Source organism: Orycteropus afer, unplaced genomic scaffold (assembly GCF_000298275.1).
Source record: "Orycteropus afer afer isolate SDZICR_OR568_19922 unplaced genomic scaffold, OryAfe1.0 scaffold00067, whole genome shotgun sequence".
NCBI classification, from domain to species: Eukaryota; Metazoa; Chordata; class Mammalia; order Tubulidentata; family Orycteropodidae; genus Orycteropus; species Orycteropus afer.
In genome coordinates this window covers 10,011,240-10,027,756 of record NW_006921654.1, presented here as the reverse complement: position 1 = coordinate 10,027,756, position 16,517 = coordinate 10,011,240, and the positions used below count along the sequence as shown (strand labels likewise).

Below are 16,517 nucleotides of genomic sequence, written 5' to 3'. Positions count from 1 at the left end.
GAAGCACTCTGTGTGCTTGAGTGCAGCAAGCCAAGGGCCACTAGGCATTTTAGATGCCCAACTATCAGGGTATGTCTACCTCTCCTTGTGCATGGTCAAACTGCCAAGTGTGTTAGACTGGGTTCTCTAGAGAAACAATACCAGCAAATCTCATATATAGAGAGAAAGGGAAATTTATCTTAGGAAAATGGCTCACACACTTATAGAAGCTGGCAAGTCTCAAGTTCTTGGATCAAACATCAAGCTGGAGGCTCTTCCCGACTCACACAGCTGCAGGGGCTGAGGAACTCAAGGTTGGCAGGCGGTATACTGGCTGTTGACTCCAACAAATGATAAATCCAAGATCTCCAGGCTGAAGAGTGGACTGTTTGCTCACAGACAGTTGTAGGCAGCAGAAAAGAATCCTGATCCACAGAAGAATATCTCTTTTCCCAGGATGTCCATAAATGTACTAGAAGCAGGCCACACCCCTAGGGACACTCCCTTTCAACAGACTGGCTGCTCAAAGCATATACGTCTGATCCCATCATTGGAACAACCCACATCATAACTGCTTAGACCACACAGAACTGTGGTCCAGCCAAGTTGACACATAGCTCCAACTATCACACCAACAGAAGAATCTTCTAATCTTCTCTTAGTGTTCTGGAAATTGAGAGGGAAAATATGTAAACCTCTACATTTCAATATGAAGACTTTTTATAGTCCTCTTATTTTCATAATGGTGCCTACCTTCAGGACTACCTGACAAGTCATCTGGCATTTTAATATTGTTCCTTTTACAATTATCTGGCCCTCCCCCCCTCCCCAGCTGACTTCAAGATCATCTCTTTAATATTCAGTAGCTTGACTGTGAGGTCCCTAGATGTGGCTTTCTTTGTATTTATCTTGCTTGGTGTTGATAATGCTTTTAAATCTGTGGGCTGACGTGTTTCATCATTTGGATCATTCTCACGCTTTATCTGTTCAGCCCATCTAATCCCTATTTCTGCTAAAGCAGCACTGGATAACTAAGACAATGAGTACTGGGGATTTCATCCCACTAACAAACCTCCATGAACAAAGCAAACAAGCTGCCCGGTGTGCCCCTTCTTGTGTTTGCCCATCATATGCAAATGTTTGTTTCACTTTGTGCTGGCTTAATATTGACTATTCCTATCTCCCATTACTACAAGGCTCCTTGGTGGTGCAGTGGTTAAGCACTCGGATCTGAAGTGAAAGGCTGGCAGTTCAAACCCATCAGTGGTTCTGTGGGAGAAAGATATGGCAGTCTGTTTCTGTTAAAATTACAGCCTTGGAAACCCTATGGGGCAGTTTTAATGTGTCCTAATTAAGAGCTGGAAAGGCAGAATGAAGACAGAAAGGCTTGCAAAGTGTGCAGGAAACAGGGCTGCTTCTCTTTTCTTTTATGGACAACTCTCTAGTGTCAAGAGAACCAAATCTTCTTTCACTCTGGCTTTAGTTTATAAATAAATTAATCATAGTCAACCACTAATGCTGTCGGTCTGATTCTAGGGAAGTGCTGACCCATCATGTTACCTAATGTTCAAGTCATTAGCTTTCTTTCTCTCACTGTGGTTTATAATCAATAGACGTGCTTGACCGTCTTCCGGGTTTTGTGCTAAGTTCTGGCAAAGAAATCTCAAGGGGGTGTGGAGGTTAGAGGCTCAGAGCACAGACCTTTGCTGCTGGGAGCCTCTTGATGTTGGGATCACTGGCATCCTCTTGTCACTGAATGGATCACTTGAGATGGCTCAGAAGGTGCCCAGTCTGTTTTGGAATGGCCATGACTATTATGTAGTAAAAGAACAGATGCCCACCATGATAAACTAGAATCTTATTCTCTTCCTCTATCTTTATTCCTTTGACCCTACTTTTATAGAATTTTCACAAATAAGGGAAAGGCAGAAGAACTCTTATCTCTTATGCCAACTGAAGACACATTTCACCATCTTTTCTAAGTACTCACATGGTAATTAATACATTGTTGTTGTTGTTGTTATGTGCCATCAAGTCAGCCCCAACTCACAGCGACCCCTCCTTGGGTTGCTGACGCAGTATCACTATGGAAGTAGATTGCCCAACCTTTCTTCCTAGGAGTGGCTGGTGGGTTTGAACCGCCAGCCTTCTGGTTAGCAGTCAAGTGCCTTAGGCACTATGAGCACTGTAAAAAGTAGTTAAGACCTGACTAAAATGACCTGAATCTAAATGGGCCTCTCTCAATAAGGTAGAGGACATCATGCCTGCTAAAGAGAGAATCAATGAAAAAGAGCAAGACCTTCAACAAGAGGGACTGACACAGTAGGTGCAACAATGGGATTGAATTTGGCAACTGTTGTGAGGATGCATGACTAGGCAGAGTTTCACTCTGTTGTCCAGGGAGTGACTATGAGTCGGAATCAACTCAACAGCACCTAACAATGATCTCTAAACAAATAAACACAAAAAACATTTTAAAATAAATAATAAGATATATCAGATAAACACAAACTAAAAGAAAGCTGATGTAATGATATTACTATCAGGCAGAAGAGAACTTAAGTCACAAAGTGTAAACAGGGAATTAAGATAAATGTCACATATTGGAAAAAAGGAATTATATACCACGAAGAAATCAAAGTCACGGATTTATATGCATGTACTAAATATCCTTGAAATATATAAAGCAAAAATTGATAACATTTTAAGGATAAGCAGAAAAGTAGAAGATTTTGATAGAAGTGTGTCAGAAACTATTATATCAGACAAATAATTAGTAAGGCTAAGAAAATCCAAGAGGAGCTCTGGTAGCATAGTGCCTAAAGCACTTGACTGCTAACCAGAAGGCTGGCGGTTCAAACCCACCAGCCACTCCTCGGAAGGAAGGTGGGGCAATCTACTTCCATAGTGATACTGCCTCTGAAACCCAAGGAGGGGTCGCTATGAGTCGGGGCCGACTCGACGGCACATAACAACAACATTAACAACAAGAAAATCCAAACACTACAGTTAATAAGCTTGATCTAATACAGACAGACAGCTATACAGATGGATAAAGTGTTACACTCAGTGTCTAGAGAACATGCATTCTCTTTAAGGTCATATGGAATACTATACAAACAGATTTATATGCTATATCCTCCAGAAAGACATTTCAAAGACTATGTGCCATACAAACCATGTACTCCAACTGCAGTGTAATGAAATGAAAAGCTATCCATTGATACCATGAATGTGAAGATGTCTTATTGCCAGGTGGATCCAAAGTGTCACTGACATTTGTACCCAGGCTCCATGAACTGAACACCAGTCAGAGTTAGAGCCGAGGGTAAAAGGAAAAGGATCCCAGATGCTCCCAAACAAGTGCTGAGCACCGTGCTTGCCCCGGCAAGGGATCCCACACAGGCAAGCAGCTCCCTTCCAGCCCAGGGCCACTCCCTGCCCTCTTTTCTGCTGATCACCCTGAGATCCATTTCCCAGGGAGAATGCACTGGGCAAGCAGAGCCACACACTTCTGCCAGAAGGGCCTTGCCACGCTCTGTTCCCACGTTCTGATCGTTCTTTCCACCCCTCTGAATCAGAGGTGACCTATTCTGTTGTTTGGCATTCTTCAGCTTAAATCCAAATAAGTCAGCCCCTTGGGAGCCTTAAAGGAGCTCTAGTGGAGTGGTGGTCCAGGCTTTTAGTCACTCCAAAAGGATGGCAGCTCAAACCCACCACATGCTCTGTGGGGGAAAGATGAGGATGTCTGCTTCCATAAGGTCTCAGCCTTGAAAACCTTATGTGTGTGTGGGGGGGAAGAAAATCCTATGTGGAAGTTTTACTCTGTCCTGTAGGGTCTCCATGAGTTGGAATCAGCTCATTGGCACTGGGTTTGGTTTTAGGGTGGTTGGGAGCCTTTAAGGCAGCTGATAGTTCAGGCCTTCTACAGGAAAGGAAAAGGGATTGTCACAGGGCAGGGACCCCGTGAGCCTCTTTGTTGGGCTCCTGTCTTCTACCTAGAAAGAACTGCTCAGACAGACAGACAGATTCTGAGAGCAGGCCTTTAATGAAATGCTGCACCATGGAGTGTCAGCCAGTACACAAGCTAGCTGCTGCTTCCAGCTTGCTAACAGTAATTACAGGGGACTCAATGTGGAAGCCACACTAATGGCGACTCATGTGCACAGGTTGCATGTTTTCCTTATTTGGATTCTTGGCTCATGGTGTTTCTGTCTTCCGGAACAGTCCAGGCATCTGCTTGTCTGCAGATCAAGACGGATGCCGTCACAAGGTCTCACGTGCTGACCCCACACCCAAGAATCTGCAGTAAACAGTCTGGTCATTTCATACTTTCCTAATAGCAGTTTTGCTGGTCACCATTTCTTGCATTTTGTAATTGTTATCAGCAAAGGCTTTGAAACAACCTAATTTGCAACTTAAATATATCTTGTAATTTTCCAGTCCCTATCAGTAGGGGTAATTTACACAAAATGTTATTGTCGTTGTTATGTGCCGTCGAGTTGGATCTGACTCATAGCAACCCCTCCTTGGGTTTCCGAGGCAGTATCACTATGGAAGTAGATTGCCCCATCTTCCTTCCGAGGAGTGGCTGGTGGGTTTGAACCACCAGCCTTCTGGTTAGCAGTCAAGTGCCTTAGCCACTATGTTACCAGAGCTCCCACACACAAAACGTATTCGTCACAAAAACTGTAGTGAGGCCACTTCCATTCCTTATATATGTCCCTGTGTCCACTAGCTCTACTAGCTCTATACTTGCAGCAGCTCAGCTCATGTACCGGCTAACATGCCACTATGCAGCATTTCATTAAAGGCCTGCTCGCAAAATCTGTCTGTCTGTCCGAGTAATTCTTTCTTTCTGGCAGAAGACAGGAACCCACCAAAAAGGCTCATGGGGTCTCATGACTGCACCAAATCCCAGGATACTCTTCCTTGTAGTAATCAATATTTGCACTCAGATCAGCTAAGTTTTAATGGCACAGATAAAACAAACTCTTCACTGTTTCTTTATGCCATATCAGTAAGTAGCTTTAGTTTGTGAAAAAATTGTTTTTTATGTGGTACTTATTTCTGAGGGCACTCTAGTGGCACAGGGAAGGAAGATGGGGCGATCTACTTCCATAAAGATTTACTGCCTTGGAAATCCAATGGGGGTCGCTATGGGTCAGAATCGACTCGATGGCAGTGGGTTTATTTATCTCTGAGAAATGAAAAATATCTCATTCATCCTCCCTTCACCTTGTGAAGGTGGGCTTTCAGCTTGTGGCTAACAGATGTTTCTTGCTAAGGGAGAATCCAACCACAGGGGTGGCCATGTTGCTAAGGCCATGCAAGGGACTGATCACGGCAGACAGCTGATGGTGGTTGCCTTACCTGGTGCAGTGCAGGAAAATTACTTAGTGTGGCTTTTCTACCCATAAGTCTTTGTTAACTCCAAGGGGGGATTTGCTATGAGCAACTGAGGAGCTCCTGATTGTTAAAGTTGTCCACCTGGAGTATTTCTGTTGGGAGTGGCACAAAACAATGTTCTGGGAGGTTTTCACTCTCTCTCAGATGCTTAGAGTTCTGATGCTATGATTAGCTAGTTTGGTCACTCTGCCAGGCTCAAAAGGAGGCCTCCTAGAGGCAGAACTCTCTCTGACTGCTGGTTGAGGAAGACGTGCTGTTGAAAGAGAAGGTGTTCCTGAGAGACACGTGCTGCTGGGAAAGAGCCACAAGAGACACGCATTGCTGAGTAAGACACAGAGGGACATGCACTGCTGGGGGAGAGACTATGAGACACTTGGCTGACAGATGGTGGGCTGGGAGAGAGATTGAGCATTTTTCCTGAACTTGAAATATAGCCTGGTGCTTCCCTAATAAACCCCATAATCTGTGAGTTCTGTGTGGCCACTGCAGCGAATTATTGAACCCAGGAGAGAGGCGGTGGGTACTTTGGGAGGAATGGTTGGAGAAAGGGCTGGAGGGAGGTAGTATGTCTGGCCTTGCAGGAATAGGCCTTGGATGGTGATTCTGTCTTCCTCTTGTGGGATTAGAGGAGGTCAGAACATGTGGCCTCCTTGCCCTTTTTGCACCTGGGTAGGGCTGACATTCCCAGGCATCCAAGAAAGGAGAGAGAATGACCCCTCTTTGCAGGGACACCCAGCAAGACAAGAGAAGAACAACTTCTAGCAACTGAATTTGTAGCAAAAATAGAAGAAGCAAAGAATGTGCTCTTGGCCCTACTTATTTCAGAGTGAGCTGGAAATTAAATGCACTAACCTGGATATCCAAGGAGCTCTGGTGGCACAGTGCCTAAAGCATTTTGACTGCTAACCAGAAGGTTGGCAGTTCAAACGCACCAGCCACTCCGCCGAAGGAAGACTGGGCTATCTATTTCCATAAAGATTTACTGCCTTGGAAACACAAAGGTAGTCGCTATGAGTCGGGATCGACTTGATAGCAATGAGTTTGGTGTTTTTACTTTTTTAACCTGGGTATCCAGCTCTGGGCTTGGTTAGGAAACAAACAACAGTGAACTGAAACTCTTCTAATGGTTAGAAATTTCTGCAAGGAAGAGTTTGAAGGTTCAGCTTTGTACATCAAATTGAAATTTAATAAATTGTATCTCACTATCTTCCCACTGTAGTTAAATTCTAAGTTAGCTTTAATTTCATTTCTGTAACATTAACACAAATAGTATAAACTATGAAATACAACAAAAATTGCAGCTGAAATATGAAATTAGTTTAATTTTCACCTAAGAAAACTACAGCTGAAACTACTTTCTGCTATTAAAAATAACACAAAAACAAACCTGTTGCCAATGAGTTGATGCCAACTCACAGAGACCCTATAGGACAGAGCAAAACTGTCCTATAGGGTTTCCAACGCTGTAAATCTTTGACCTAATGCAAACCATTGTATTTTTAATTATCTCAACGCATGGTGAAGTTGGACAATGAATAAGGAAGATTGAAGAAGAGTTGGTAGCTTTGAATTGTGGTATTGGTGAAGAATTCTGAAAATACCAAGACTGCCAGAAGAATAAACATATATCTGTCCTGGAAGAAGTACAGCCAGAATGCTCCTTAGGAATGAGGTTGGCCAGACTTAGTCTCACCTACATTGGTCACACTGTCAGAAGGGACCATTCCCTGGAGAAGAATATCATGCTTGGTATAGCAGAGGGTCAACGAAAAACCAGAAGACCCTCAATGAGATAGATGGACATGATGGCTGCAAAAATGCAATCAAGGATTGTGAGGCTGGCGCAGGACCAGGCAGTGTTTTAGTCTGTTGTACACAGGGTCACAATGAGTCAGAGCCTACTCAACAGCACGAAACAACAAAAAATTTTTACAGAAACAGACTGCCATGTATTTCTCCTGTGGACTGGCTGGTGGGTTCAAACCACTAACATTTTGGTTAGCAGTTGAGTGCCTAATCACCAGGGCTCCTAACTTTTATGCTACAAGGGCAACTAACTCAATAAATACATCTTCCAAGAGAGGTTTGATTGGGAGTGGGGGAGGCTTCTATAGCAGAGCACACATATCACACTTTGTCTCCCTGGAATTGGAATTTATTGATTTAAGATGATGAAAGAATCAAAAGACAGGATCACAAAATCTTTGTGGAAAAGTCCCATTTTAACGATTTGGTCATACAGTGCAGTGAATTGTTTAATATGGCCCTTGGGAGCTCTGGTGACATAGTGCCTAAGACATTTGACTGCTAACCAGAAGGCTGGCGGTTCAAACCCACCAGCCACTCCTCGGAAGGAAGGTTGGGCAATCTACTTCCGTAGAGATACTGCTTCAGAAACGCAAGGAGGGCTCTCCATGAGTCGGCTACGACTCGACAGCAATGAGTTTGGTTTTGGTTTGTAGCTGTAGTCCTCCATTTTGTAATGTATTGTAGATCCTAGTCTCTGTGTCTGTTTAGGGTGGGATTATCTTGAGTCTTGCCAGGCTGGAGGGTGTGACTCAAGTCACCACCCTTAGTTCCTTGAGGGTAAATATGTGAATGTTCTGGGAAAGTTCTCTCTTTTGCTCCAGTCTTGCCTTTTGATCATCATCATGTCACCCATGGACCTGAGACAGCAGCTGATCATCTGATCCGCCAATTTGGGTTGCCAGCCCCTACAACCACGTGAGTGAGGGGAAACCTCCAGATCGACACATGGACCTGGGACTTGCCAGCCCCGGCCTCCACCACCCATGAGCCCTTTCCTTGGCAGTTTGTGAGTCCTGTGAGACTTCACAGTGAAATATGGAACCCAAAGGCAGGAAGGGCAGTACTGAGGGGAGGAGGAGGAGCTGATGTTAGATGATGGAGTTGGCACAACAGTTTGGAAAAGTTGGACATTTGGGACAACTTTAACCTCCACTTCATAGGGACCAGCCTTGTGTTGATCCTTCTAAAGGAAACTATTCAAACAAGCTGAGTCATTCAATGTATTAATATCAAACAACAGGCCTTTGATGTGCTTTTGTTTTTAAAAACGTCACCAGAAACTACCATAAAAAGTGAAAGCTGGAGATATTTGAGAAGATAGGAAAGGCGGTAGAGAAGGACTCACTGACTATTTACATTTAAGCTTTCTTGGGGTCTCCACCTTCAGTCCCCACCCATCTCCTTCCTCTGTCACCCACTAAGATGCCCCTTGTCACCCTCTCCATGTTCTGATCAGGCCCCTGACTCATGTCCTCCTCAACCATCAACTCTGCACATAAACTGGACCATGCAGCACAACCTCCTCTGGTACTGCTTTCTACTAAACACATCAGTTAATCCACTGGAGAAAGACTAGCATAAGAGCCTCTTCCATAGGGTTTTTCTTTACACACCATTAAAAATCACTTCTTACACAAGATCCAGAAAGCACTGGAGCAACCCTGGACTATGTCAGAGCCTTAATATTAAAAAAAGCAGTCCTGTACATGGAAAGGGCTCTCTTTACAAGGAGTAACGATAAACATAATGAAAAAATAACGATAAATGGCTATCGATCGGTACCAGTGAGTTCCTGATGAGCCGTCACAAGTAGAAAACTCTGATACCTTGTCTCCTGACAGCAACTTTTATGAAATTACTAATATTTATTCTCTAGAAACATCTGACAAGTGGTGAAACTAAATGTTAGCGCTCATTCAAATGCCAGTAATGTGGGGACAGGAGAAGGGCTACATCATCTAAGCTTCTGTATTTGAATTTAGAAAATAATTTCTAAAATCAAGAATAGTTTCAATTAGTAGATTAGAAATTGCTAAATTCACATAAAACTTAAACTATCTCTAATATTAAGGGAAGACATTAGGCTCCATCATGAGAGCAGCTGTGCATATGCGCTTACCCGCATTTCTGGCACCATTTGTATCTGCTTGGCTTTGTTATTTCCTTCCCTTTCTACTCTTGGTGACTACTATTTTGTTGTATTTCCCAACAATAACCTACTTTAAAATATTCCCAGCAGGAAGAGAGAATACAAATAGCATAAACATACTAGCACATTTACAGCCGAAGCGATGAAAGTTAAATACAAAGACGTGCTTTCAGTTACAGAAACATTTAACAAGTAGTTTTAGGAGGGAGGTCCCAGGCTTAGGTACAGTTCCTAAGCAGATCTTGTTGACCTCTGGAACAGCTTCCCGAATTGGGATTATATTAAATCTATTTACTTGTTTACAAAAAGACATGCGTATTGTGTTGTTAATCACTCTAATAAAGAGGAACTGGGGATGGAGATGGCAGGTCAGGCAACAGCCTGACCATGCAAATCTCTACTTCCGCTAATCATTTTCAAAGACATGTTGCAAAAACAGGTCCGTAGCCTGTAGGAGATCTAAAGCCGTGTTTGCATCACATGGCGTTTCTACAACCTACTCACCATCCATGTCCGAAATAATGCAGGAATGAAGGACTGGTTGGACAGAGTGAGAACGCTGGAGGAGTCCTTTAGGACGTAGACATCGCCAAAATCAATCTGAGTGGGATGTACGTAGATAACTGGGCCTTCTCCAATGGTCTTTAAACGACACGCCTGCATTCCACAAGAGAAAGAACACAGGACTAGATGAAAATGGCTGGCCTTTAAAATCAATTAAAACAAAAATGTCTAGCCATTCTTTAATAAAAAGCAGGGGGATAAAAAGGTGATCATTAAAATTGATATTGCTTCTCACTGGTAAAGAGGGACCTAGGGATGGCCAGGCTGGGTTAGACCTTATCCAATCAGCTGGAATCCCTCCCGAGGGAGGACGAGCACCTTCTCTGGGGCAGCCAACAGCCACACACGAAGGGGGAAAGAGGTCTTGGTCCTCTGGCTCCTTCCTGGTTCTCCAGCCTCACGCACACTTAACACAGGGTTAGGTACCTGCACTGCAGAGTCAGATGTGGCTGCGTTTGAGTCCCAGCTCTGTTGCTTTACCAGCGTGGGGAAGGGCAGGGCCACTGTACACAGAGGTACTGGATGCATCCATTCCTTGCTCTGCTTCCCTGGCCCAGCTCCCCTGCAGGGTACTGTGTCTGCCCAAGAAAGAGGACCACACTCTCACAGTACTGCATCTGCACAGAGGGGGCACCTAGGCTAGTAGGGCCCAAGACTGGCGGTTGTTTCAGGGTTGGCCTGCCTTTACAACACTGCTTTGTACATCAGGTGACTTATCTATGACATTTTACGTGGAATGCAGAAAAGCAAAATACTGGTTTATTAAACTCTCTGTGTGATCAGAATCAGTTCAAGCAAAAGTAAGCTGCCATCACCCTGCGTACAAGTTAAGCAAAGGTCTAGGGAGACAGATTATTGGGCAAACTCCTTTAGGATTCATGATCCATCCTTCTATGTGGCTCAAGCCTTCCCTGCTTCCTCTTCCCAAGCTGGGAGAGAGACTATTTCTCTTAACAGCTTAAGTAGGTTAATGTTGTTGTTGGTGTTGTTATGTGCTGGCAAGTCAGCCCTGACTCATAGCGACCCCTCCTTGGGTTTCCGAGGCAGTATCACTACAGGAGTAGATTGCCCCATCTTCCTTCTGAGAAGTAGGTTAAGATAGGCAGTAAATCCAGTCAACATACAGAAAGCGACCTGGCAAGCAGTCATGTGAACCAGATCTAACAGATCACATGCTGCAAACTAGTGACACCAAACCCAGTTTTATATCAGTAACACACAAGAGCTCTGGTGGCCTAGTACATAAGGCATTTGACTATTCACCAGAAGGTTGGCAGCTCAAACCCACAAGCCACTCCTCAGAAGGAAGGTTGGGCAATCTACTTCTGGAGTGATACTGCGTCAGAAACCCAAGGCGAGGTCACTAAGAGTCGGATCTGACTCGACGGCAGTGAGTTTGGTTTTTTTGGTTTTAACACCCAAGAAGGATATTTAAAAAAAGAAAAAAGAAAGAAAAATCAGATGGGCTAGCCCCTTCCCATCATTGGGGATGTACCTGATATTCAGCTAGGTTTAAGAACAGATGCTATAAACACCCCTACTTTCACGTGTATCAGCAAATAGATTCATTAAATAGCACAGCACTAGTATTTTACAAGTGGAGCATGAAAATGTAAAACTAGAACTACAAACTGGAGGGTATGTGAATATGGCACGTCTTAAATGAAGAAGCTTGATATGTTCCATAAGAAGTCTAACAATTTTAATGGCAATTGTGAAAATCTAGCTCTCACCATAGGAGGATCCTGGCTTCCAAAGGTGGAGATGTAGACTACAGTGGTGACTTCTCCAATGACCTGTGTCTCCAGGGCCAGAGGTATGTCCACAGTGCTGTGGGGAGGGATGATGCCACAAGGGGCGGGGCTTGAGAGCAGCACAGGAGGTGTATCCTCACACACCTGGTGGGAGAGAAAGGCCAAAGGGACAATCACACCCAAGGCATGGCATGAAATACGGCATACTCTTCTCAGTTCCTTCTATGTATGACTTCATTCCTTTCATTGCCACACTAGTTTTCTAGTTAACCTGGCACAAATCTGGAGAGTCATCTTCAGTTTCTTCTTCGTCCTTCTCCCACAATGATTCAGTATTCCAATCCTAATCATGCTACTTCTAATACGGCCAGTCCTTATAATCATCTCTTTCCTGCTTCCCCTGGGCTCCAATATTTATTTAGATCCTCACATCTAACCAACATCATATTAAATTATTTTGAAACATGTGTTGTCCTGAGTCCATGGAGGCTCCTTACAAAGGCATCACTACTCAAGCAAGAATGGCAACGGGCACTCCACTACAGCCAGGAGACAGTTTAGTTAAATGGAGAGTGCACAAGGGCCGAAATCCAGAGCTCACAACCTAGCAAGAGGTATAAACTCTCCCAAACATGAGTTAGTTCCAGACAATAGCTTCCCATTGCTGAATTCCTTAACCAAGCCCCCACACCTCCAGGCTGCACTGCCCCTCCACCTCGCCCCTTCATACTCCACCAATAGAGGCCCTGGTATTTCCTTATCACATTGCACTGCCTCCCACCTCCAATCCTTTGCCCGTGTGGTTACCATTCCTGCAACGCTGTTTCCCTTCAACCTGCTCGGCACATTCATCCTCAGTTACCCTGCCCCCACCTGGGTATCCCCGGGGCTCCGAGGTAGGGCTTTTCCTCTCTCCCCAGGGAGCACCCCCTGCAGCCCTTTCACACAGGATGCACTGTGCAGCACTGTGGCTGTCTATTTGTCCATTTCCCACAGGCTGTAAACTTGTTAGGGTATGACTAGACACCTCCTCTACATACCCACTTCCTGGCCCAAAGGAGATGCTCAATACATTTTTGTTTAATTGAGGAGAGATTCACTTAAAATAAACTAACCATTTAAAAGTGAACAACTCAGTGGCATTTAATACATTCAAATGTTGTACAACTTCTACCTCTATCTACTTCCCAAACGTTTTTATCACCCAAAAGCAAACTAGTACCCATAAACAGTTTCTCTATTCCTCCTTCCATCCCAGTCCCTGGCAACCACCACTCTGCATTCTCTTCATGGATTTACTTATTCTGGACATTTCATATCAATGGAATCATATGCCACATGGCCTTTTGTGACTGGCTTTTTTTCAGTCAACATAAGTTTCACCCATGTTGTAGCATATTTCAATATTCCATTCCTTTTTATGACTGAATAATATTCCATTATTCATTATCTCCGAAGTAGTACATTCCAAGACAGCATTTTTCAAGACTAACAACATATTCTTTTTTCAACACCATAAGCAGTAACTATATATGTAGCCCTCACAAGACAGAATACACAGGAATTCAACAGACCACATCTGTGGAAAGAGAAGCAGCCCAATATCACCAGTCAGAACAAGGCCAGGGGACAACTGGAGAAGAGACCATCAATTGCTCATACACAAGTTCAAGCTGAAGCTGAAGAAAATTAAAACAAGTCCATGAGAGCCAAAATGTGACTCTGATTATATCCAACTTGAATTTAGAGACCATGTGAAGAATACATTTGATGCGCTGAACACTTGGACACAAAGAGACAGTCATTCAAACATAGCAAGGAGATAATGGATGGTTTAAAATCAGGAAGAGTGCATATCAGGGTTGTGTGCTTTCACCATGCTTATTCAGTTTGCATGCTGAGCAAATAATCTGAGAAGCTGGACTATATTAAGAAGAATGTGGCATTGGGATTGGAGGAAGACTCATTAATAGACATACAAATGACACAACCTTGCTTGCAGAACGTGAAGAAAATTGGAAGCACTTACTGATAAAGATCAAAGACTACAGACTTCAGTATAGATTACACCTCAAAAAAAAAAAAAAAAAAAAAAAAGTCCTCAGAGCTGGACCACTAAGCACCATCAGGCTAAATGGAGAAAATACTGAAGTTGCCAAGGACTTCATTTCACTTGGATCTGCAATCAACACCCATGGAAGTAGCAGTCAAGAAATCAAACAATGTATTGAATCAGGCAAATGTACTGCAAAAGAGCTCTTGAAAGTATTAAAAAGCAAAGATGTTACTTGGAGGACTAATGTGCTCCTGACCCAAGCCACAGTATTTTTCAATTGTCTCATATGCACATGTGGGAGCTCTGGTGGCATAGTGCCTAAGGCACTTTACTGCTAACCACAAGGCTGACGGTTCAAACCCACCAGCCATTCCTCAGAAGGAAGACTGGGCAATCTACTTCCATAGAGTTACCACCTCAGAAAACCAGGGAGGAATCGTTATGAGTCGAATTGCCTCGATGGCGGTAAGTTTGGGGTTTTTTTTTTTTTTTTTGGTATATGCATATGAAAGCTGGACAATGGATAAGGAAGACTGAAGAATTGATGCCTTTGAATTACAGTGTTGGTGAAGAATACTGAATAACCATGGACTGCCAGAAGAACAAACAAATCTGTCTTGGAAGAAGTAAAACCAGAATTCTCCTTAGAAGTGAGGATGGTGAGACTACGTCTCACGTATTTTTGACATGTTGTCAGAAGGGACCAGCCCCAGGAGAAGGACATCACGCTTGGTAAAGTACAAAGTCAGGAAAAAAGAAGACCCTCAATGAGACGGATTGACACAGTGGTTGCAACAATGGGCTCAAAGAGAACACTCTGAGGATGGCACAGGGCTGGTTAGTGATTGTTCTGTTGTACGTGGGCTTGCTCTGAGTTGGAACTGATTAGATGGCACCACGTGACAGCAACAATGTTCCACTGTATGGACATACTACATTTTGTTTATCCATTTATCAGCTAATGAACATCAGGTTGTTTCCATCCTTGGCTATTGTCAATAATGCTTCTATGATCATTCAGACACATATCAACACAGGTGTTTTAAATGAGGGAATGACTGTAGTTCACTATTTACCAGTATGTGTCACTCAGAACCCTATTCCACAGCACATCACTAGCTTTTATACAACAACAATGATTTCACAGGGGTGGGTTTATGTCCGTTCCTCGTATGACTTAGATTTCCAGATGACAAGGATTACTGGTTACTCTGAACATGATTCATTTTTGTCAAGTTCCCATTTAAAATACAAAATACAATGACAAGATCTCAAGACACAGTTCAGACTGCTTTGACTGGTGGGTATGTCTTCCTTCAGTTGAAGCTGCTTTTGTTCTGTGGTCCCCATACTACTCCTTTAACTCATTGAACTTGTAGTCAAATAAAACCTCCGTGTGATTATTGTGGCATGGATTTTGACTAGAGTACCGTATTGATATAACTGAATTTTAAACCAAAATGTAGTTTTGATTAATTGCACCTCATTAGTAACTTCCATTACTTTCACCTGTACAGATTATTTTGAATCTTTTATCTATATGTGCTTAACTTTTTAGTCTCCCTACCTAGCTAGGTAGGAGCTCTGGTAGCATAGTGGCTAAAGCACTTGACGGCTAACCAGAAGGCTGGCAGTTCAAACCCACCAGCCACTCCTCGGAAGGAAGGTTGGGCAATCCTACTTCCGTAGTGATACTGCCTCGGAAACCCAAGGAGGGGTCGCTATGGGTCAGGGCCGACTCGACAGCACATAACAACAACAACAACCTAGCGAGGTGTCGTGGCATGTAGAAAGATAAATTTCATAAAATATTAAAGTATAATTCCTCTTTCCTCAGTCTTCTAGCCTTCTGGTCCCACAAGTCCATTGATAAATATTGCATCACTGTATCTTAGTGAGGAGCAGCATAGTGCCTGAGGCATTTGACTGCTAACCAGAAGGCTGGTGATTCAAACCCACCAGCCACTCCTCGGAAGGAAGGTTGGGCAATCTACTTCCATAGTGATAGTGCCACAGAAACCCAAGGAGGGGTCGCTATGAGTTGGATCCACCTCTACGGCAGTGGGTTTGGTTTGGTTTTAGTATCTTAGTGATGCTTTTCAAGTCAGAGCCACGGACATAAGTGGAAACTCCTAGCTCTGCTTCCTTCTCCAAGTGTGGTTAACTCCCAGGCAATTATTTCCAGGTGCTACTTCTATGTGTTGGATTAACTGACCCTTCTGCTTCTTTATCAAGGACAGTTTCCCTGAGAAATTAACCACGGTGTGCACCTGCAGTTCCTCACACATGCAGATGGCCATCAGCTGTGGTTTTACAACATCCTGAGATTATCCGAGGGTTAAAAATCCGAATTACATAAGGTCATATGTTGAGGAATATGGCTCTTTAGGAGAATTTCTCTTTCCCACTGAGTGACTCCAACTGAAAAAAATTCACACTGACAGAGGATGAAAGAACTGACCTGAGGCAGAACCTCATAGCACCCGGGGAGGTTACCATCGTTCACAAGCTGGATCGTTTTCTCATAGGGGTACTTGAGGAAGCAGCGCCCAAAGTTCACCTCAGTATTCGCCACACGAAGGGTGGGTACAACACACCTGTTGGAAGGAGCCCACTGAACAATTCAAAAGGATACAGAGCTTGTTTGCATACAAAGAACACAGAGTCCCAAGTGAAACACATTTGTCATTGTCACACAGTGGTTTTTCTCTAATAACTACATTAATCATTTTCAAATCTTCTCAATCATCCCTCTACCTTAGGTCCCAGTCACTACTTTTTTTAAAAAAAAAAAAAA

At 43.5% G+C, this 16,517-nt stretch overlaps 1 protein-coding gene across 1 annotated transcript in view; it reads right to left on the bottom strand.

Moving 5' to 3' along the window:
- The window catches only part of HYDIN (HYDIN axonemal central pair apparatus protein), a 333,125-nt gene that overhangs the window by 204,111 nt on the left and 112,497 nt on the right, over window positions 1-16,517 (bottom strand). The window contains exons 15-17 of the mRNA XM_042780857.1: window positions 16,182-16,317; window positions 11,644-11,808; window positions 9,851-10,003 (exon numbers count right to left, since the gene is read on the bottom strand). Of these exons, the coding sequence (XP_042636791.1) occupies window positions 9,851-10,003; window positions 11,644-11,808; window positions 16,182-16,317 (454 nt within the window). The remainder of the gene's footprint in view (window positions 1-9,850; window positions 10,004-11,643; window positions 11,809-16,181; window positions 16,318-16,517) is intronic.